The sequence below is a fragment of the Carettochelys insculpta genome, chromosome 9 (assembly GCF_033958435.1).
Source record: "Carettochelys insculpta isolate YL-2023 chromosome 9, ASM3395843v1, whole genome shotgun sequence".
In the NCBI taxonomy this organism is placed as follows: Eukaryota; Metazoa; Chordata; order Testudines; family Carettochelyidae; genus Carettochelys; species Carettochelys insculpta.
In genome coordinates, this window is record NC_134145.1 from 3,687,985 (window position 1) to 3,710,281 (window position 22,297).

The 22,297-nt window shown below is 48.3% G+C and overlaps 1 protein-coding gene across 2 annotated transcripts in view; it reads right to left on the reverse strand.

The window, feature by feature from the left end:
• EIF2B3 (eukaryotic translation initiation factor 2B subunit gamma) overlaps positions 1-22,297 on the reverse strand; it is a 133,472-nt gene that overhangs the window by 47,822 nt on the left and 63,353 nt on the right. For both annotated transcript variants that reach the window (XR_012646633.1, XM_075003285.1), the window contains exon 6: positions 14,612-14,701. Coding sequence is in view for 1 of the 2 variants with exons in the window: in XM_075003285.1 (XP_074859386.1) it covers positions 14,612-14,701 (90 nt within the window). In the remaining variant the exon portion in view is untranslated. The remainder of the gene's footprint in view (positions 1-14,611; positions 14,702-22,297) is intronic.

Sequence of the window (22,297 nt, forward strand, 5' to 3'; positions counted from 1 at the left end):
AGAGGTGGAACATAGCGCTACATTTCAAATCAGAACTTCTGGTGATCATTCTAAGGGTGTACATATACACAACTAAACAGATCCTACAGAATAGTACTGCAACAGACAAAATGAGCTTTTCCTGTTTACATAAGACAATAAAGATCTAAGGAAAAGAGAAAAAAAGAGAGGGTTGGAAAAAGAAATGTTAATGATGAAGCTTGGAGGTAACATAGTTCATGGTTCTCATCGTTTTAAGGGATAAAGTGAAATAACATTTAAAAATGCCATGTAAGCCGGGAGCTCTCTTGTTGAATCTGTGTTATTTTCTCCTGATCCTTTGATGGAGATTAAAAATTTCCATGTGAATACAAAGAAAGAAACAACAGTTACTCAGAGATTTCCCCCCGGCTTTGAATTCTACTACTTCCATCCCCTCCTTCCCCCTACCACTCTGTCTTAAAGAAAAAAGTCAACTCACTTTGAAGAAAAAGACAAAACAAGGCCGGGGCAAGGAGGATTAGGGAAATGATATTTATATCCTGGACCAAATTAAAATGTCAGTGCAAGAGGCAGGCAAAAAGCCTTTCCCATATATTCAGGCCAGGCATGTTTCCTCAAGGAAATAGGAAAGAGATTTGAAAAGAGTTAATGCAGTCCTGAGTTAATACAACCTGCCTCAGACTCAACACCACTTAAAAGACAGTGTTTGGGTCCATTTCCCACAATGCGGTTTTAATGAGCACAATGGAAGAGCAATTATAAGCCTTTCCTCCCCTCCCCCCACCCCGTCTCTTTACAAATTCAGGGCACAAAACTCTGGCATTTCTGAGACATGCAGAAAATGTGGAGCTAGCAGATGTGGTTAAATGCAGAAGAAAAAAAGGAGCAAAAATTAAACATGATTGGGCTTTTTGTGCTGCGTTCTACTGTAAGACATATTTTGCTCCACATTTCTTAACAACCGCTCTCCCCTCTGTTCATTTGCTTCTCACCCAAGACTAATTTTAATCAGCAGAAGAGCAACTGCAAAGAAACCAGGTGGGCCAATAAATTGTTCGGCAATTCCCTGTGCCTAACCTAATAATCCACAGCATTCACCAGGGCACTGAACAAACATGAGTTCTTCCTTCATTTATGTTCCTGTCTGGCTTCCTGAAATTTTTGACGCAAAGAGAATAAACCTAATTTTTTAAACTTCATTTTAATTAGGAAATTTGTCAGCATCTTTCATATCAGGGCCTCTAAAAATCCATAAATGAATCTCAGAAACTTAGAAAAATGTTATGCCAAAAGACAATTCTGCTTGCCTGCCCACTGCCATATTTGTCCCAGGTTTTTAATAATGATGATAATAAACAAGCTTGCCTACCTTTCATTACTGTTCTTCTTCGAGATGTGTTGCTCATGCCCATTCTGAGAGTAGCGTGCATGGCCATGTGCACAGATGTTGGGGATTTCTGTCTTAACAGAAAGGTTGCTGGGGAGCCCTGTGCCCTGGTAGAGGGGGAGGTGACGATCACCAGAGATGGCCCCTTTGCTTGGTCATAGCAGAAGCAAACGCAGGCCATGATCTAAGAGGAAATTCTTTGAGTAGATACAGGGCAACCTTTTATCCTGTCAGCAACCGCGATGAATAAGTTGTGTTGACTTATGGAACAATGTGGTTGCGTCATAGTAAAAGGCCAGAATCCTTAGGACATCCAAGGCTTGTAGCTTTGGGAAGAAGACTGGTAAGTAAATGTCCTGACTCAAATGAAACAGACAACCTCAGAAGAAATGCTGGGTGTGGTCCATGGTGGACTTTGTCCTTACGAACGACTCGTGTACGGCAGTTTCAAGGTAAGTGTACGAAACTCAGATACTCAGTGGGCCGACATCACTGCAACTGGGCACGTGACCTTCCAGAAAAGCAGGAGGAGAAAGCATGAAGCCATAAGCTCAAAGGTGGAACCCATGACAGCACCAGATGCAAGCCCACATGAGACAGGATCCCTGTTGTGCAGGTGGAGACCCAACAAGCTTTTTAGGAACCGGGCCACGAAATCCTGAGCAAAACTCAACCTGCCCTGAGACGCAGGGTAGAAGGCCACAATGGCCACTAAGTGGACCTTGACTGCTGACAAGGACAAGCCCTGGAGCTTGATAATCGAGAATAAGCTCCAGAAGAGCCTGTTCAGCACAGATGTCTTTGTCTGTGATCCAACAGGTGAATCATTTCCACTTTACCCTGGTGAAGGGCTTCCTACTCCACAGCAGGATGTGCTGAACGTCAGCCAACCACTGCTGCTCCTGCACATTCAGGCACGTAACAGCCAGGCTGTCAGATGTAATGCTGCCAGACTGGGATGCAACAGACTGGGATGCCATGGTTCTTGGACAACACATCCAATTTCAGGGGTAGCTGGAAAAGAGTTACCACCAAGAGAACCAGCTGAATGCTGAACCAGCACTGGTGCAGATGGCCGGCACTATGAGGATGATCCTCTCAGAAGAGAGAGCTGACCACCTCCAGGTTGAGGGACCACTAGTGGTGAGACAAGAATGTCCTGTTGAGGTCATCTGCCAAAACGCTTGTGGCGTTCAGAAGGTGAGCAACTACGAGACAGATGCTGCGCTGCAGATAAAAGTCCCAGAGCCAGATGGCTGTGCGACAGAAGGCAGGTGACTTGGCTTTCCCCTGACTGTCAACAAAGAAGACTGTAATGGTATTGTTCATCGGGACAGGAACCACCACGTCTTGAATCTGAGGTAGACAGACTGAGATGAACTTCCCTGAGTACCATAACATCCATACACGGAGCGTGATTGCAACTGGACCGGCAGCTCCGAGTGCTAAGCAAGCCCAGACGTGCGCCACATCCCAGCACCGAGGCGTCAGACCAGCGTCACTAACGAGACTGGGGCCACAAAGAGAGCTCCGTCCATCACCACTGCAGGACCCTGCCACCGTGTGAAGGATGAACAGCAGAGTACTTTGTATGGGATCTGACCACCTTGTCCACGTTGCATTGGTTGGGGACATAGGCTGACACCTGCCACGCCTGAAGGGGCCTGAGGCAGAGCTGTCTGTATTGGACCACGTAAGTACATGGCACCAGTTTGTCTGATGGGGCCAGGGGAAGGTGGACATACTGGGCTGGCATCACCAGCACAGATCCCCATACTGACACGATGGGCAGTGGAGGGGTGGCAATGTCCCTGTGGGGTTAACACTAAGGCCAGGACTGCCCAAGTCTCTCACGACAGCAAAGAATCGCCCTCTCTTGGTGATGGACTGAAGTTGTGGTCCAGCCCAAGCTCTGCTCAACCTCAGTAGGACCGCTGAGGCCAGGGTCACTCTGTGATTGGTGGGCGAACAGTGTGGCCTGCCTCATAATTGGTAACAAGGCAAACAAGACCGATGCCAAAATCTCCAACAACTTCTCCAGGACAGCAACCAGTATCAACGAGACCACCCGCAAGAGGGTGTCCGGTGCTTGGGCAACCTGTGGCCAGACATTCGCTGGTATCAGTGGTATGGGGAAGGGTGTCTCAACTCAAGAGTCCAATGTCTGGGAGACATGGACTTCAGCTGGGACTGAGGCATTCTGGCTGGTGACTTGGAGTGCGGTGCTGCAGACCGAGGTTGTAATGAAGGAGATGTGTGTCTAAGGTCTGGGGAGCAAAGATGTTCTGCCTGTCCATGCTGATGCATCCCGGTAGGCTTGGTCTTCAGTGCTGGAGGTGGAGTTGCCTCAGTACCCAGTGTGGCACTTGGAAGGCTGCTCAGTTTTACTCGTTAACTACCAGAACCACTTCAGTTGCTGGGTGCCTTTGCCACCACATGGGGTGGAAGACAGATCCTTGGCTGGGCTGGGGGGCGCATCCTCAGCAGCACCCCGCTGGTGCTCTGAGGTGGGCGCATGACATGACCACATGGATCCTTTGCACCCATGCCCTCATTCCTTCAGTGGCAAAAGGCTCTGCTTCTTTTGCAAGTTCCTGGCCACCGGCAAGCGGGGGCAGAGCTGGGCCAATTCTGATACTGGTGGTGCTCATCACCTGGAGGCCAAGCTGCTCAGCGCAGGGTCAGCCGTAGGCGATTCCAGCACAAGACAAAGAGCCGCTTCCATCAGGAAAGCCCCCAGGCAGAGATCCCGCTCCTTCAGGGTACCACGGCAGAAGTTTTTACAAAGATGACGCTTTTCCTTCCTGTGGCTCTCGCCCAGGCACCTGAGAACTGTCATGGGGACCAATGATAAGCATCAGCCTGCTGCATGCTGAGCACGACTTGAAGTCAGGCAAGCGGGATGTGTCCCACCTGGGACAAAGTCCCAGCCAGGCCTCCAATTACTAACAAAAGATTATCCTACAAGCCATTTACTAGGGCTCTGAGGCACGAGGTCCATTGCAGATGAGAAGACCCACCTAAAAGGCAATCCAACTAACCACCGTCGGTGGTAAGGAGGAGTCGCAGGGCCAGCAGCACCTAACATACTGCCACGTGGGAGCGACCATCCAGGGGGCACCATGTCTGGCCCTACAGACAACCCTAAGGCAAAAATCTCCACCAACTGTGCACCTGGACGTGCACACACCGGCAAAGGGATCGACAGGAGCCAGCACTCAAAGAAGGACTCGACTTTCAGTCTGACAAACTGACCATCTTCTGCTTTCAGAACCTGCGTGTCACTCCGTCCACGTACAGCCACCCAGGAAACAGCTCCAGGTTAACCAAAGATCTGGCCTGGGAATGCCAGCAGGTTCCCAGAACTGCTCTTCAACAGAACTCTTTGCTGCCCTTGAAAGCCCCTCGGAGAGTTTGGCAGAGCTCACCAACTCCTCAGACCCGGCGCACAAACTTTCCCAGAGAGTATCTCATCCTATGATGAGTCCATGGAATTAAAGTGACGCCATCAAAAATGCAAACTCATAGAAATGGAGCTCTGTTTGGGGATAGTCTACACACACAAAGAGAAGCAGCACACATTAGAGAGAGAATTTGTGAGAATTATTTACTGTGATTAGTTTGAGCAGTTGAGTTTTTTCCCCCATTTAAGTTTCCAGAAAGGAATTTTGCATCAAGCTGAATCAATACTAGGAAAAGATGATGAGCTGGCAAGTTCTGAGTCTTGTCATGCCTGGGAAGGGGTGACGTCTGACAGGAAATCAAAACAGAGACAATACACTCACATTTCATGTTCTAATTGCTTAAGTGCACAAGGCAGGTTGGGATTTTTTTTTTTTTTGCATGTTTGGAGAGCTACAGTCTATTTGCTCTGTCTCCACACAGCACACTTTCTGCAGGAGCTGTTTGTTTATTTACCCATCTTAAATCACAAGGAAAGTATTCATTATAAACCCCCTCTTTAAAGCAAAGAAGAAAACATTCCAACCATACGGCTGACACATGTTAACTCGCAGGTATTCACAGAGCAGGTTCTGTTTTTAAGGCTGCACGAAGACCACCAAGCCAGGAGCTTAGCTCTGCCAGACCTCCCCCAGCCAGCAGCTCTTGCCAGGAAACGCAGGTGACAGTCTGAATGATAAAATGGCATTTACGGGGGAAAAGGAAAAAACACGCTGGTTTAGTCTGCAGTAGCTTAACATAAACTCGCAAGGGGCCTCTGTGCATAACCTACCACCCAGCCCTCCAAGCGGGAGCCTTCTGACAAGTTCACCCCCACCCCCAGTTTTAAAAGATGAGCATCATCCCTGTGCTCTCCCCTCTCTTCTTCCAAAGGAGAGAAAAAAACAACCTGGTTGATGCCTGTTTATTTCAGCGCTGCAAAAGGCACCAGTGAGCTCCAGTAAAAGTGAGCCAGCGGATTGTGCCGGACTTCGTTACGCGGCTTGTTGGAAAGGAGATCAGCCCTCAGGGAGGGGAACTGGGAACAGTCCATGACTGGTAAACCTGCCTGTTAGGTCCTGAGGAAGAACGGGAGAAGACTGAATCCTTTCCCCGAGCTCTAACTCGGCTCCCTCTGGTTCCACCAAGCTGCTGCAGGCAGAGTACTTGCAGGGCGGGAACGGTGCATGAGATAGTCAGGTGGTGAGTGAGAAGCTCACCACATCAGGGGAGTAGAGACTATCATATCTACTTTTGGCCAGTCAGACCTTCCAAAGCAATCACACAAATCGCTCTCCGTTATACTTGTCCTTCAGCGCCTCCTAATTTGTCTGGTTAGTACCATGAGTCTTGACTTGAATGACGACTGTCCTACGTCCAAGCGGCCGCAAATAAAAGAAGATTACCCTGCATGGAACAACTCAAGACCGCTAGAGTCAAACCACAGATCTGGATTTCAATGTGCACAGAGACGTGAAAGATGATACCCAGACCTTGAAAAGGAAGGGGTCACACAGGAACAGGAGATGTCCTGCAATATGTAAGAAACGCATCTGGTGGCAACGAGGGCTGCTCCTTTTGTACTCAGGCTTAGGAGTCGGGTTTTTGGGAAACAGAGGCCAAAGGTCCACTTGCATCTGCAAAAGCAGGTAACACAATTGTGCACACAAGCCCTGCAAGATTCACACGCACAAGAGAAGGAATTACACATGGGCAAATGTAACTGGATACTTACTTTCTCAAACTCAGGCCTCCAACTGTCGTTTCTATTTATCAAAGGCGAGTGGTGCCGCCTGTAGCACCGCCTTCCACTGGAAGATCTTGCTTTCCCTTGCCGAGAAGCTTTGCAAACTGTAACCTTGTCAGCTGAAATTACCCGTAGCAGGTGTTTGCCTCAGGCTAACTTTTTTTTTTTTTTTCCTTGAAAGTTTCAGCAAAGTTCAATCATGTCAAAGAATCAGACTTGGGGAAAACATATTGTTTTGTCCATGTTAAAAACAAACAAACAATTCTTCCCACCGCTGTCAGAAAAACAAAAAACAAAAAAACCTTTAGCGCACCTCCATGTTTTGGGGTAGGGACTTGAAATCTGGCACAAGTTCACCTCTGTGTCAGGGACATGCCACTTGCCACCCTCAGGAAAAACTGACCCACCTTTGTCAAGGTTCTAAGTGTGCAAAATAAAATCAAATTAAATGAATTCACAGTTCGCACATGCTCAGAAGTATCTTTGTTTTGCAGCTTCTTGGCAGCTAAATTCTTCCGCGAGCCTATCTAAATTGGGCATGTGCGATCCCTCACAGGCTACGTCTACATGTGAACCCGACAATGTTCAACATCAACGTTGCGCAGCCCCCACATCGAAATAGGCCCTGCGAGGGAACGTCTACACGCCAAAGTAGCACACATCGAAATAAGGGTGTCAGGCACAGCTGCAGACAGGGTCACAGGGCGGACTCCACAGCAAGTCGCTCCCTTAAAGGGCCCCTCCCAGACACACTTTCACTAAACAGCGCAAGATACACAGAGCCGACAACTAGTTGCAGACCCTGTGCATGCAGCATGGATCCCTAGCTGCAGCAGCAGCAGCCAGAAGCCCTGGACTAAGGCTGCTGCACACGGTGACCATAGAGCCCCGCAGGGGCTGGAGAGAGAGCGTCTCTCAACCCCTCAGCTGATGGCCGCCATGGCGGACCTCGCTATTTCGATGTTGTGGGACGTGGATCGTCTACACGTGCCCTACTTCGACGTTGAACGTCGAAGTAGGGCACTATTCCCATCCCCTCATGGGGTTAGCAACTTCGACGTCTTGCCGCCTAACGTCGATTTCAACTTCGAAATAGCGCCCAACACGTGTAGCCGTGACGGGCGCTATTTCGAAGTTGGCGCCGCTACTTCGAAGTAGTGTGCACGTGTAGACACGGCTACAATGCCCACATGATGAACAGCCTGTGCTACCCCAAGCAACTGAGCCTGCTCCAGCCCAGCGCTTGGGCACAACTTTCCCTGCAATTGCTCTTCCAAGAGAGACCACTGTGGCTCTGGGGAGTACAAGAGAAAGGGTGGCAACTCCCTCTTATGTTCCCAATGCATCTCCAGGTAGCACCCAGGCAGCATGAAGGAAGAACAAAAGAAGCAGTTTGACTCTATTCAGAGGAGACAAGAACTAGAACCAGCAGCTTCTTCTTCTTCCGTATGGCTGGGGTAAAACTGCAACTACAATTTCCACCTGTGGTGAAGGAGAGGGAGCTCACTTAGGAACAAACAGCAGCGGCGGTGGGACAGACTGGGACTTACAGAGCAAGAAGCCTGAGACAGGGACAAGAAGCCTGCAGGGAGGGACGCTGGGAACTTAATCTTTAGTTTTCTGATTCCCCCCTCCTTTTTTTTTTTTTCTTTCTTGCCCCCTCTGCACCCAACAGGACTCAGCCCTAATTCAGTGCATAGCATGGACCTGATCTAAGGCTGACCCAGAGAGGTATAGTGAAGGAGTCTGTTGACTGCAGGACTCCTCCCTTATTAGCTTCAGAAGCGGGAAAGCATGTTGCGTGAACACGGCAGTGGATTGCAAGAAGCGAAAAGACGGTCACATGACCAAGGCAGATGTGTGCTCCTCCCCGAGAACATAAAAACGGCCATATTGGGTCAGACCTAAGCCTCCTCTAGCCCAGTATCCCAGCCCGCCAATGCGGTGATCTACCCGGAGATGCAGTCTGTCATCCACTGTGAAAAATCTTTGAGGCAAACTGTCTTGGCTTGTGGCTAGCTATAGCCACAAACACACCCACAGACTGTCTGAAAGAGTTCGGCCTGTCACTACAGTTTCAGAGCATTCTAGCCATGCCCAGGTTGTGGAGCTTAAACCCCAAAGGTTTGGAGTCTGCCGTAGCTACAGCTGGCACAAGCCCTCTCCCCCAAAGTACAGGGAGATCTCCCCGCTGTTCTAACTGTTCTCTCTCCTTTTTTGCAGGGAGGGGGCAGATGGAAAATTGAAAGGAAGTAATAAAAAGGAATCAGTGAAGAAGTTCCTCTGCAGAAAGCGACAACCTGGTCAGACACAGCGCACGTTCCATCTCGTTGAGAGAACTGAAAGGTGTCAAGCTGCTCTGCTCTTCAAACCCTCTTTCTTACAGCAGCATCAGATGACACAGGGCACACAGGTGACCCGGACACAGACTGGGAGGCAAAAGATTTCAGGCTTGCATGTAGGAGGTGCATGTGTTGCTCCAGAGGGATCCACGTGGATAAATACTCAAAGGAGCACATGTATTTTATGACTTTACACCAAAAAACTGCAGTTGGATAAAGGCCAGCAGAAGTCATCTTAGCCACAAACTGCATTTTTTCAGATCTTATATCTACAATAAAACAATTTTCGGCGGGGGGGGCAGCAATTACAAGCAGAGCTGTATTTTTTTAAAAAGGCCTCAACGTCCCCTCTAATTTTCGGCCCACCATCAATTGAGGGTGAAAATGATAGCATTCAGATGGCGAGGCCTCGTTTGTGGGGACAACCAAGCAGTTAGCCATCTACCATAAACACAATCCTTTGTGCCTGTGACAGACTGTGGACATATTATTGATTCTCCCTGTGCTATAAATGCACACGACACATGCACACAAATCCAGACCTACTACGCAGACGCCCATTTGCCACCCTTCCAGTACAGTCACAAAGGGAGTTTTGGGGTGTCAATAAGCTCTCTAAAGCAAAACTGTTGCTGTAATATTTTGTAACAGAAATTCTGCATGGAGAGAGTGTTGGAAATATTTTTGGAAAAGCGACAAATGAAAATCTACTCTGCTATTTCATGTGCATCCCAAATTTTCCACTAGAAGTTTCCTGGGGACTGGAAGCAAGCCAGCTTTGCACACATAGTGCCTGGGTATTAATACCTGCCTGTCCTGAACGCATGCCTGAAAAGCACATGCTCAGATCCCCTCTCAGCTACCGATTGTGCTCATAAACGACGAGGGAATAGGACTCTCTTGCCATTTCCCCTGCAAGCAGCAGAGAGGCAGGACTCCAACCTAGCATTCGAGAGTGACTGCCAGAAAAGGGGACTGGCTACTGTGCTGGCCAGCACCACAGAGCCCCAAGGGTATGAGGCCTGCCAGCTGTGGGGTGTGACCATGCCCCCAGCCAGCTACAGCTTCTGCAGCTGTCTGCAGCTTGCTGGCCTGGGCTGCATGCTGATCTTTGAAAGGGAAGCAACATTGTGCACTTCTCCAGCAGAGGCAGGCAGTCACATGAGCCATCCAGCCCCACACCATAATTCACACCTGGCCCACACTGCCTACTTTACCACTCAGAGAGTCTCTAATGCTGACAATCTGCCCCTCGCAGTTCCTTTATCCTGATAAAGGATGCTTTAAAATATAAGGAGAAGTTTCCTCACAGGTGTAAGTTCATGACCCTCCATGGAGAAGTGAGTGCTTCTACTTACTGGGTCCTGTACTTTGTATGGTCTGCGTTCAGTCCTGGGACAAGGTAGGACTGTCCGATGCTTATAGGCCTACTCTGATGGAATTCAGAATTGGGATAGTGTTGGAGAGATACGTGGGTCCTGGGGGATATGTTCCATGCCAAAAAGACACAATTTCTGTGCACGTGAAAAGTAGTTTTCCTTCTGTGACGAAACAAACCCTGAAACACCTCTGCCAGGTTTAAACAATACCAGGGTGCGTGACCTCCTGGCTCTGCAAGCACACAAGCATTGCTGCATTAGATGTACACATCATACATAGACAAAAGCCCTGGCGGCTTTCACTGACCATCATTCAGATGCACTAGGGAACCTTGCTTTCCCGGAAGCTCTCGAACCTGTTTGCTTTGCCAACAGATTTTGCTATAACATAACTTCTAGCAGGAATATGAGTTACCCATTTCTACAGAATACATTATCAATCCTGAAGCTCTCTGGGCTGAGCTGTGGATAGTATCTTCTATCAGATAATTCAAAGCATTTTACAAACATTGTTTAAATTAGTTTCCCAACAGCCCCTTGCAGAGGAGGAAACTGAGGCATGCAGAAGTAAAATGTCTTGCTCAAGACCATGAAGGAAGCCCATGGCAGAGCTGGTATCAGAACACCAGATATCTGACTCCTTGTCCTGCTCTTGAACTACAAGACAAACCTCTGCTTGGGAAATCTTACACTTGGGGGGGGGGGTTCTCTGTCATGTGAGTTTCTCATACTCACGGCAACAATCATGCTTCAACCAGCTGTGAAGTGGCTATGCTATTGTGAAAGGATGTTCTTCCCCTTTTCAGCTGATGCTCAGCAACTCTGGACTTATTTTCCTACCCTGCATGCACCAGTCTATTTATATCCGAGCAGATCAGTCTATTAAATAAGCTGGTTTTAAGTGGATTAGAAACTGATGCAAGATAACCCAACTGCAGACATCCAAACTGAGACAAGTGCCTCCAACCCACAGTTGCACTGATTTAGTTAAATCAGTTTAAAACTCCCATTTTTAATTTTACTGGTGCTAGTTTGTGTGTCGATCAAGTCTTCGTGCTGCCTGGAATGGCTGGCACTCTGCTCTCACCACCCTGACTGCTCCCAGTGTGATCTCGCAACCTGCCAGTAATCATAATTTTCCTCAGCAACATGCTGAACCATAGACAGCCCTGGAAGCTCAGCTTTCAACTGCTCAGCAAGGTGTTTTCTGCTTTTGTATGTTAAAATACAAGGAACACAAAACGCAGATCCTTCACTGATACTACATCAGTGAAAAAGGACAATTTATTCCTATCATCAGACCCCCAGACTTAAATATTAGCACAACGTAAAAACTGCAATACCAAGGAAGTACGCGGTGTCAGTGCTTCCTGGCACAGTACAACAGCTTCACTGTTCATCTCAGCCACGGCTGTGAGTTGTAACCACGCTCAAACTTAAACAAGGCATCTGAGCTTCTCCAGCCCCAGCGCAGAACTGCAGAGAAGCAAATCTGAATAGAAGTTTTCCCTAGATTGAAAAACAACGTATTTAAAAAACAACCACACAGATGTCAGTACTTCTGAGGCAAAAATATTCCACAGGATCTTTCAAAAGTCCTGGAACATTGCTGCTGAGCATGGAAAGATCTTGGTGTATGCCCTGTCCTTCCCTTCCCCCAGAAAAGAAAAACAAGCTGAGAATGCCCACCAGTGTCGGAAGCCTGAAAACCTGGGTTATTCACTGTGGCAGAAATCCCATTTTCCAACTGTGGTAATACGGTACCGGGAATGGCTCTCTCAAAGTTGTTTATTGGCTGAATAATAAACATGTAGCTGAATGAAGATAAACTAAGAGCCACCTGTGGTTGGTAATCTGAGCTTTGTTATCAAGCCTTGAAAATGCTAACTAAATAGGATAATACTTGAAGCCAAGAAGTCAATCATCACTTCAGGGGCTCAGAAAATAAAACCTAATTCAAGAGATATGTGCATGTCCAGCATAGGGACAAAACACAGCTGATAGAAGAATTGGGTTTGCTCAGTTTGGAAAAGAGATGGCTGAGAGGGGACAAGATTGCAGCTTTCAAATACCCAAAAGGGTGAAGAGAGACTTTTCTTAGTAGTGGCGGATGGCAGAACAAGCAGCAATGGTCTAAAGCTATGGAGGGGGAAGTGTAGGTTGGATATTAGGAGAACTATTTCCCCAGGAGGGTGATGAAGCACTGGAATGTGTTACCTAGAGAGGTGGTGGAATCTCCGCCCCTAGAGGTTTTTAAGTCCCGGCTTGACAAAGTCCTGGTTGGGATAACTTAGTTGGCGTTGATCCTGCTTTAGGCAGGGGGCTGGACTAGATGACCTCCTGAGTGTCCTTCCAGCCCTCGGATTCTATGTTACAAGGAGGAGAGAGAAAAATTATTCTCTTTTGTTTCTTGTCCTATCATTAGATGCTATGGGCTTAAATTGCAGCAAGGGAAGTTTAAGGTTCGACATTAGGAAAAATTTCCTGTCAGGGTGGTTCGTTACCAGACTAAATTGCCTAGAGTATCTGTAGAATCTCCATAATCTGAGATATTTAAGAACAGGTTGAATAAATATCTAACAGGGCAAACCTAGATGGTGCTTGGTCCAGCCATAAGGGCAGGGACGGGACTTGATGACCTCTCGAGGTCCCTTCCAGTTCTAGTGTTCTACAATTCCATAAGAACTGCATAAATGAAGAGCTGTTTGGAAGAGGCCAGGGAGCAGTTACAGGGGTAGAGAACAGAATTTAGCATTTTCATAACACAAGGCACAATCCTGCTCCTGTTGAAGTCAAACTTTCACCTGGCTTTAACAATATGATGAGACAAATTTTCAAAACCGGTGTCTAACTTTGCACAGGCCTTTTAGGGATGCCGGTAAAAAATGCTGATTTCCATACACCTGTTCCACTCAGGGACCAAGGGGCAGTCATGCAAGGCACTGTGCCAATGTACAAGAGATGGCCTCAGCTCCAAAGAGTTTATCAGCTCAGTTTAAGAGAAGAAGCAGACAGGTGGGGCACAATAGGGACAGTGAGGCAGAGAAAGGCACGAGACAGCTAACATTATCATTTGCACCTGTAAAATGAAGCAGGTTTTGGGCTTTCTGAAATTTGGCCTTGTGTGTTCACTCAGGAAAGGAAGGCCCAAACTAGGTTTCACTCTGTCATCTGACCCAGGAGCATGACTCCACAAATGTCACCCTCCTTCTAAAATGTCTCGCAACAGTACTGGGAGCTTTGGCCGCTCCAAGCACAAACTACCCGTGGCCTCTCAAGCATTTCCATCTTGCAGATTTGCTTCCAACATTTATGATGCATTCAACTGATTGGTACCAATGGTCCGAAGTGCCAGGCCCAGCTGCAGAGAAGCACTGCACTGAACAGCAATGAGAAAGACCACCAGAGACTGGTCGCTGGTTGTCCACGTAAAAGGTTCATACATACAGCCCTGATCCTGCAAACTTTCCACGTGTGGAACCTACCCCCAAATACCCTAGAGAAGGTGTACTCCATGAGAACCTGTGCTCGTGCCATCCTTCATGATCCAGGCCTCTAGCAATTCCTTCCTTCCTCATGTTCTCTCCTGTCAGTTTCTCTGCTAAGAAATATGGCTACAAATTCAACTTCCAGTCATGACATTTAGGCTCCATCTCACCACAAAGGGGGAATATATACTTGTGAGCCCAGTCAACATTCGTTTCCTAGTGGGCACGACAGCTGCCACAAAAATGCTAATGGTCCCCAGGCCAGAATGCTAGCTGTGCTTGGTTTAAGGTAAACACATTGATTTTTTTTTCTGTTCCATGAAATGCTATAGCTCAGATCACTCTCCTCTTCCATAAATGGATGTTTTTCTTACCCTTGGTGGGTGGTCTTGATTTTCACATGGAAACAACACAAACTAAGACCATAGGATGCTCTAGAAACAGACCGCCTGCAGGGTTAGTGAGTGGGGATGGGGAGAGTAAGGTGATTACTGAGCATGTCCTGGGGAAAAAGAAATAGGCATGAAATGTATTCACATCTCTGCCCAGAGAGGAAACCCTAGAAGAAAGGACTAGCCTGGGAAGTACAGCGGTGTAGGTAGAAGCAAGAGGCATAGTAAGGCTATCAGAAGGGAGGCAAATTTATCTGCTGTTAATTTTGCTGACACAGGATTTAAAACAAAGACTCAAGTTAGAAATCAGAGATTTTTAAACATCACTAACTGCACAAGTCGCTCGGTTTTAGAAACAGATGCAAGATGTTGTCTAACAGAACCCTGCAGATAGACAGTTACAGATCACATTAAACATCTGGCCTCACCACCCCCCTCTGCTCCAGTCCTTACCTATTTTCTGCGAGGAAGTCCACCACGTATTTCTTCAGGCAGTAGAGATGGGCGTCCGCCAGCCCTGTCCTGATGTGCATTCGAGGATGTCTGGAAGGGAAAGAGAACAGGGAACTCACACCACTGCGTTCCAAAGCCATTTTTAAAGAGCTCTACTTTGTTGCTAAAGGCAACGGCTGGCAGAAGTTTACGAGGGGTCAATGTACTTCTGCCCACTGCCTGCAGGCTTAATGAAGAGGTGAACGGTGATGGCTGCCATCACTGGGATCTGTCTACAACCTTACACCTGCTGGCTCTGCACTGATCTACTACACAGGAAAACACCTCCCCCAGAAGTCATTACTCCTGCTACATTTCCTTTGTAAGCTGAGATTGTACGTTGCTGGGCAGAAAGCCAAGGTAATGGGCCTGGTGTGCTACAAGTTACTGTGGGGAATGTCAGGGTCCTCTAACGTAAAGACTAAGCTGTGGGTACTGCAGCTCCACCCCCCCAAGTGTGAGACTGTGCATGCTCCTCTTATGAACACAACACCAGTATCACCCGTTTCCCAACACCAGAGGGGGTGGGGGTGTCCAAGAAGGAGGCTGGTTACCTTTCCCTCTGGAATGCCATACTAGGTTACAGCTGGAGTACTGCGCATGTGGGATGGGACGCAGTCCCACAGAAAAGTCCATTCAAGCACACTCACATCATTGGGCCTTGCTGACCAGTGGCGAAGCTCTGGGCTTTTTTTTGGACGAGGTAGGAAGTGAAGTTCTCTGTACAACACAAACTCCCAACAGTAGCACACAGGGAACATTTCCTTCCACCCCAACGTGACGAATACCAGAGTGATCTACTGAGAATGTTTTGCGTGTGTATTCTTACTGGATTGGCACATAAGCAGGGCAAATCCACTTCAATGGAGGTGCATGTCTCAAGGGCACCACTGAACTCAAGCTAAAGGTATTATAAACTAGACACTTCCTCCTAAGTCCCACTTGTAAAGGAATGATCAGATAATAATAGCGTAACACTTCAATATACAGTGTGTTGCCCTAGAAACGGCTGTACCCAGTTGGAGGGGAGTAATTTACAAACCAAAACACAGCTCTCCTGGTCCTGAGGTTATCACCGGGTCTGAGCCTACCAGCAGTGTTCCCTACTCAAAGAGTACAGGGAATCCCACGAACTTAAATGGTTTTGAGGTGTTGTGTTTGAAAGCCAGAGGATCCTCCCTGCACAGCATCCTGGGAAAGGCTTCCTCCTTTCTTTGTATGATGGAGCATTCTCCCCGTCCCTCTCACCGCTACAGGTTTTTAAAAGGCCAGGACCGTTCCCCACCCACCTCCCTGAAATACAAAGGTAATACAGGTCTCAGAGACGCTAGTCTGTCTCAGCAAAACCAACAAAGAATCTGGTCTCTTTCTATCAGCACAGATGTCACACTCCCAACTCTATATCCCCTTTTTTTCTTCAGCATCCGAGGAAGCAAACTGCAGCTCACCAAGGCTCCTGCCCAAACACCCCAACAAAGTCGTTAGTCTTTACCACGCTACCAGACTCCTTGTTGTTTTTTAAGGTGATAGGCGGGAAGGAAAGGGAACAGGCAGAAGAGTGAGGGGAAAAAAAAACAAGAGATATGATGGATGGAGGAAGCAACAGATGGGTGAAAAATGAAGAGGGAAAAGAGCCCTGAGAAAGGAAAAGGCAGCGCACACAGCCAGGGAAACCACGTGAGAGAACTCCTAGCTTTTGGGTTTAATTCAAGATGCCCAATTTGCCTGCAATGCTGGGCTCCCCTTGTTGAATGCACACGGCATGGCAATCCCCCTGGAGTGCAAAGGTGAAGAGTGCCTCCTGCATGGTCTGCAAAGGCATAATAAACACAGTCAGGGTGGCTTGCCCTAAGGGCTGGAAGGCATGGGGCCAGCCAAGCCTAATTAGTAGGGACCCACACCTGGGAGAGATCAGGTGATTGTGTACAAAGGAAGACACAAGGAAAACACAGGAAACTGCACAGAGAAGGCTCCTGTGGGGAACATGCTGACATCCGGGGGGTTGGAGGCCAGAGCCCAGCAAGCACGAGGCTCCTCTCCAGGGGAAGCCAGAAAGCTGAGCTCCAGCAAGGGAGAGCTGGGAGGCTGGACTGTGAGAACCATCTGAGTTCTGGGTGGTGAAGACAATGCCAGAGCTGGGTTTGAGCTTTCAGGCTGTGGGGACCAACTTTAATCCAAGCCCCTGTGGGCTCTGAATTAGTTCTGTCATGAAAGCAGCCCCAGGGACATGCCTGTGTGTCTTTCTTCAGCGGCCCCGAAGAGAGGGAAACCGAGGCAGGATGCCGCAGAGTCACCGCTGGCGCCCAGGGCACACTCTGCAGGCAGCTGACGGTGGGACAGAGCTTAAAGAGAAGCGTGGGAACCAGGAACGCCTCACATAATGCCTTTGTCACTGTTTGGCCCAGTGTCTGTGCCGATCCCCGACCTGCGAGATGCAGACAATGGCACTTACCTCTCTGTGGGGCTGGCAGCCTTCACAAGCTGACCTTTGTAGCATATTGAAGACACACATATTTAAGGCCAAGTATCATTATTACAGCTGTACAGCCCTGCTCCCCGCACAGCCAGGCACTCTCCACTCCCGCAAATACCACCACTCCGTCAACAGGCCAGCCTAAGGGTAGGTCTCCAGGCTAGCATGCAGCTCAGCACAAGTGGACAATACTGCAGGGCAATCTCTCAATATAAGGACTCGCCTGCTCCAGAGACCACCTAAGCGATTCGCACCGTAGACTGCATTATAAGCACAGCTTCAAAGGGCAAGCAGCTGAAGCGCTGGTGTAAGAGCTGGGAGCGTGTGGTGAGGACAGCCACCCGGCGCTAGATTGATAACACCGCTTCAGCATAACAAGGCCACTAAGGAAGAAATTCCTTTGAATGTATGAGTGTTTAAGCCAAGGTTATCCTCCGGTGAAAGTACAAGAGAGGCATGTAATCTAATAGATTCACAGGGCAGCAAACACCACCACCGCCAGCTCAAACGAGCGAGGATGCAATAATGAAGATCAAAAGCAGACCTGCCTCCTGCCACAATCTTCACAAGAGTCTGAAAACTGGGCAAGTCGCAAGGGCCAGCTGATAGGGAGAGAAACAAAGACTGACTAACCCATGTCTCGAACACTGACTTGCCCAGGTTTATCAGCCTCAAAAGACAAGGCAGAAGGCCAAAAGGAGATCATGGAAGTTGCACCGGAGGAGCTGGCTGAAACTGAGGGAGCGTTCACTAATCAACGCTGGTTGGTTTGTTAAAGAAGCTGCCAGACGTTTCGCTGGGAGGAGCATTACATGGGCCGTGATTATAAGCTCTATGGCTTGAATTCTGTCATGTCACCCACAAAACCTTTCCATGACTCACCCCAAGCCACCAAGCAACAGTTTAGTCCTGCACATGCTACCACAGGCAGGGCTTCAGCCTGCCACGGTGAAACAAATGGCGAAACTCCCAATGAATGCAATGGGGCAGGATTGGACCTACAGTGCTTAATGCAGGAGTCAAGGGGGTACTCCCGGCAGCAAGCGCCGTGCGTGGCAGTAAGCGTTTGAAGGACCAAGCCCCGATGACAGGTCTGAGGGGTTCACTGGAAGGAAACCAGCACAGCGAGGAGGCAACGAGAGGTCAGGGAAGATGGGAGATGAAAGAGCCTTGCAAGGTCAAATTAGCGCTGTGTGGCAGGTGACACTGTAAAATCCTGTGTCTGCACAATCCCTCCCACCCGCCCCGCTGCAGGAGCAGTCAGAAAAGGCTGTGCATGCCCTTCCTCACATGCCACCAGCCTCCGCCACTTTGAAAACGGAGCTCTCAGCTTTCTCCGCCTGATAACCCCACTCTCAGGGTTTCTGCCCTCAGGGAAATCCACCACTCAGAGCGGAGAATCCCCCTGCTACGGGTGGGGTGGGAGGGAAGGACCCTCATTTGAACTGTATGCTAATTAAGAGAGATAACCTCTAAAAGCTTAAGTTTCAAACCAGCCAGACACTCCCCTGACAGTGAGGTAATGCTGGTCTGGGGTCAAGCCCATAAATCCACAGGGAACACCGGGACTGTTTAAAGACACAGTCCTTCTTGGCTAAGCATGGGGATAAACCACCTGAGCACCAAGAATCCCACGGCATCCCAATAACCTTGCACAGCTGCGGATGGGGAGCAGAAATAGCCTCGATGAAGGCCCAGGGCTTAAAGTCGTCCAGATTTTAATGTTAATCTGAGGAAAAGGCTCCCACACCTGCAAAGGTTAATCTGACCTTTGAATTACCGATTTGCGGTCGATGGGTACCCTGGGGGTATGGGCGATTACTGTGTGTTGTTCTCCTTTTCAGAAAAACCCAGGAAATGCTCTAAGAATGCATCACGTTCCTCATTCACTCTTCACAAGCCCAGGACGCACTGCACACCAGTCTGTATAACCCGCACGCTGCAACAGGCCGTTCAGACCTCCTGCACTACGTGCGGGGCCCTTATGCTCTCGTTGGGTCAGCAGGTGTTCCGAACGTACCTCACTGCTCCTTGACTGCTTACGCTGATGCTGTTCTCACGCAAAGCTGAGGGTGTGACAGCAGTGTACGGCTCAGTATTAACAGAACTCGTAGAGCCAAAGCAGCGAGCCGGCCGGCCTTGAAACAGCTCAGGCATTCACTCCCTCTTTGAAAGAAGACAAGGCCAGCTAAACTGTACAGCTCCGTCACCGTGCAGCTCTTGGCTGGGAAAATTACCAGAGGAAAAAGGCACCTGTTACTTCAGCTCTGCAACTTCACAGCCACTTTGCGACCTCGATTTGGTACAGCGCCTTTCATCCCATCCAACCAGGGCCCCGAGCACTTAACAAAAGGAAGGTGCCTACTTGTAACACAGGAGTACTTTGCCCACCAGTGAAATACTGCCACCTCGAGGCCAAAATGCAGTAGCTGTACACCAGCCACAGAGATGCTAAGCACAGTGTGAAAAAAAAAAAAAAAAAATCTATTCAGCTCCACTCCTCTGCACACAACACCCCAGACCAGAAATTATTTTGGCTGGGTGAGTAAAATGTCAATAGCGGATTTTGTGCCTGGACTGGTACATTTTCATGACAAGTTTGGAAGGCTGGTTTACCACTAGCAGTGCTTACTACCCAAAGGAAACTGTGGCAGGAATATAATGGGCAGAGAAGGGATTGCCCTAACTGGAATGTAACAGGATGCAGGCTAACGCGACTCATCTTACAAAATGTGCAGCGACCTTGTGTGAGCAGCACCTGCTTTGTATTGCAGACAAAATACGGCACCTGCAGCAGCTCTGCCTTCCCCCAAAACCATGTCAACAATTACACCTCAGGAATATTTTTTTTCACACCCAGCTGTTTAATGTGCTACTGGCTTCCAAAGAGATACTGCACTTGCATGACACCTGCGATGGGAAGGTGGCTTTATTTACCAGAAGTTTGTGTTGCATTTTTGTCAGAATTAATGGTCTCAGGAAAGAATACGATTCAGAAGCTCTCTGTTCCAACTCCTAGATACGAAGCACTTAATAAAACAAGGGATAAAGCCAGTGTAGCTTTCTTTAAACAAACATAATTAATGCTATAGAACAATAGTTATTACAAGCATGAACCTGCCTGATAAACAGTGCCTCTCACATAGCACTTCTTACACCTGATCACCCTTGAGGCAGAATGCTAACGACTGAAACATTTCTATCCAGGGATATAATTGCATAAGCTAATGGTGAGAACACAGAGTTAATACAGTTTTAGGCCAGCGTGATATATGATGATCCAGTCTGAATGAACACAGGCCAGAGAATTTCACCCAGTCTCCCACATCTAGATTTTAGACTGCGAACTGCTGCTGATTCATTCGCTGACCTTGCCGGAATCACTTACTCAGCCTCAGTTCCTCCACCTGTAAAATGGGTATAACAATACCATCTATCACCTCAATTCTCAGGGGCACCGTTAAGTTCCACTGCTTCCATGCTGGTTTTGTAGTTGAGTGCCTGTGCTCCATGCTGGAGCATCCCGTGCCAAGCTAAACACCTTCTGTGGCAGACAGCACCAGTGGCCGAACAGAGGCAAGTGAGTAATGGATCGGGGGTACTGCAGCTGAACAATATTAATTCCAATTGATGATGCAAAAAATCCAGCTACATCCTTCCGAGAAGCAGGGGTTCAAGTGACTCCTCTGAAGGGAAGGGGCTAGGTAGGACCAGTGGAAATTTAACAAGACAAAAACAAAAGAAGCCAGGAGAGGTTTAAAAATGAAGAGAAATGTAGGAAGTGGGGCCAGACAGGAAGAGGTAGCTCAAGCTGGGAGACAGCAAGGTCACAGCAGCTGGGTAAGTACAACAGAGCATAAATGTGTCAGGCTGTGCAACATATACCTGTCCTAGGAGACTTGCGTGCAAACGCCAATCTTCGCTCGCTGTTTGAGTGACCAGGGCACCTTGTACACTGTGGGCCTTAATGGTGAAGGGCACATTGGCTGAAAGGTCCCATTTCCAATGAGCCAAGGAGAAACACATGCTGTGGTCTGGGAAGGCACTAGGCCTGGTGTCAGCAACCAACACAGCAAGAAGAGCCATTTTTTTCAAACTTGGTAAAAAGCGTAATAATTCAAGAGCCGCAATGCCTGTGAATCTGAGACGGTCCTTACTAGATAACGTCAAACCGGACTTTCTGTAACCCCTTGTCATGTGACTGGATTTTCATACTGGGTATGGAAGCCATTTGTGTGTCCTGCATCCATTGGCCCCAAACAGTGTGCCGGGAGGGCCATGTGGGGTGTCTAATGAAATCTGAGGGTGCCTTGGCTCTGTGTACGCTACTTATATGTCTGTACCATGTTTACAGGTAGAGTTCTGAGTTTTAGCTCTGTAGTAGTATTAGCATCGTTTAGTGCTAAGATTCACAACAGGAGGCGTGAATTCAGCCCCAGCCAGGGATAAGGGGCTAAACAATGGAATGCAGACAACTGGATCAGGTGATTTTGGGCTGAGCAAAGGAATTGAAATCAGATGCCAAGGCAGCCATTCCGCCTGCCATGTAGATGACTGGGGCATGCTGCCAAAACCAGCAACCAATGGCATTTTGCCATCGCGGCTTACCTGGGTCAGGTGACTTTGACCCTCAAGTGCCTGATGGGAAGGAAAAAGAGCTTTGTCCCCGGACAAGGGAGAACCATGAGGTGGACCTAAGCAGCGTCCATCTTGGACTTTTGTCTTTTGTTCTTTGTCTGGTTCCTGTTCCTGTTTCCAGGGGTCCATGTTCCAGCATGTTGACCCCAGCTTGCTGGATCGACAACTCTCCAGTTAACCAAAGCTATGTAACCTCAAGTTATACCCCTTATGGGATGGACTTTCAGAGGCTTTCAAGAAGCAGCATAGAACATCACCGGCCTGCATCGATGGCTGTAATAGATGTATGTAAAGTATCACTTAACCAATTTTTCTCTCTAACCCTCTTCTTTCTTTTTTGTTAATAAACCTTTAGATGTTTAGGTCTAAAGTATCTGGCTTTGGCACAGTGATTTGGGTACGATCCAAGTGTATATTGACCGGGGTCTATGGCTGGACTCTTTGGGGACTGGAAGAATCTGTGTGGTGTTGGTAAAATAAGTTTTCAGAACCACTCATCTGAGCTTGGGGGTTGTTGGTCTGGGCTGGGATAGCAG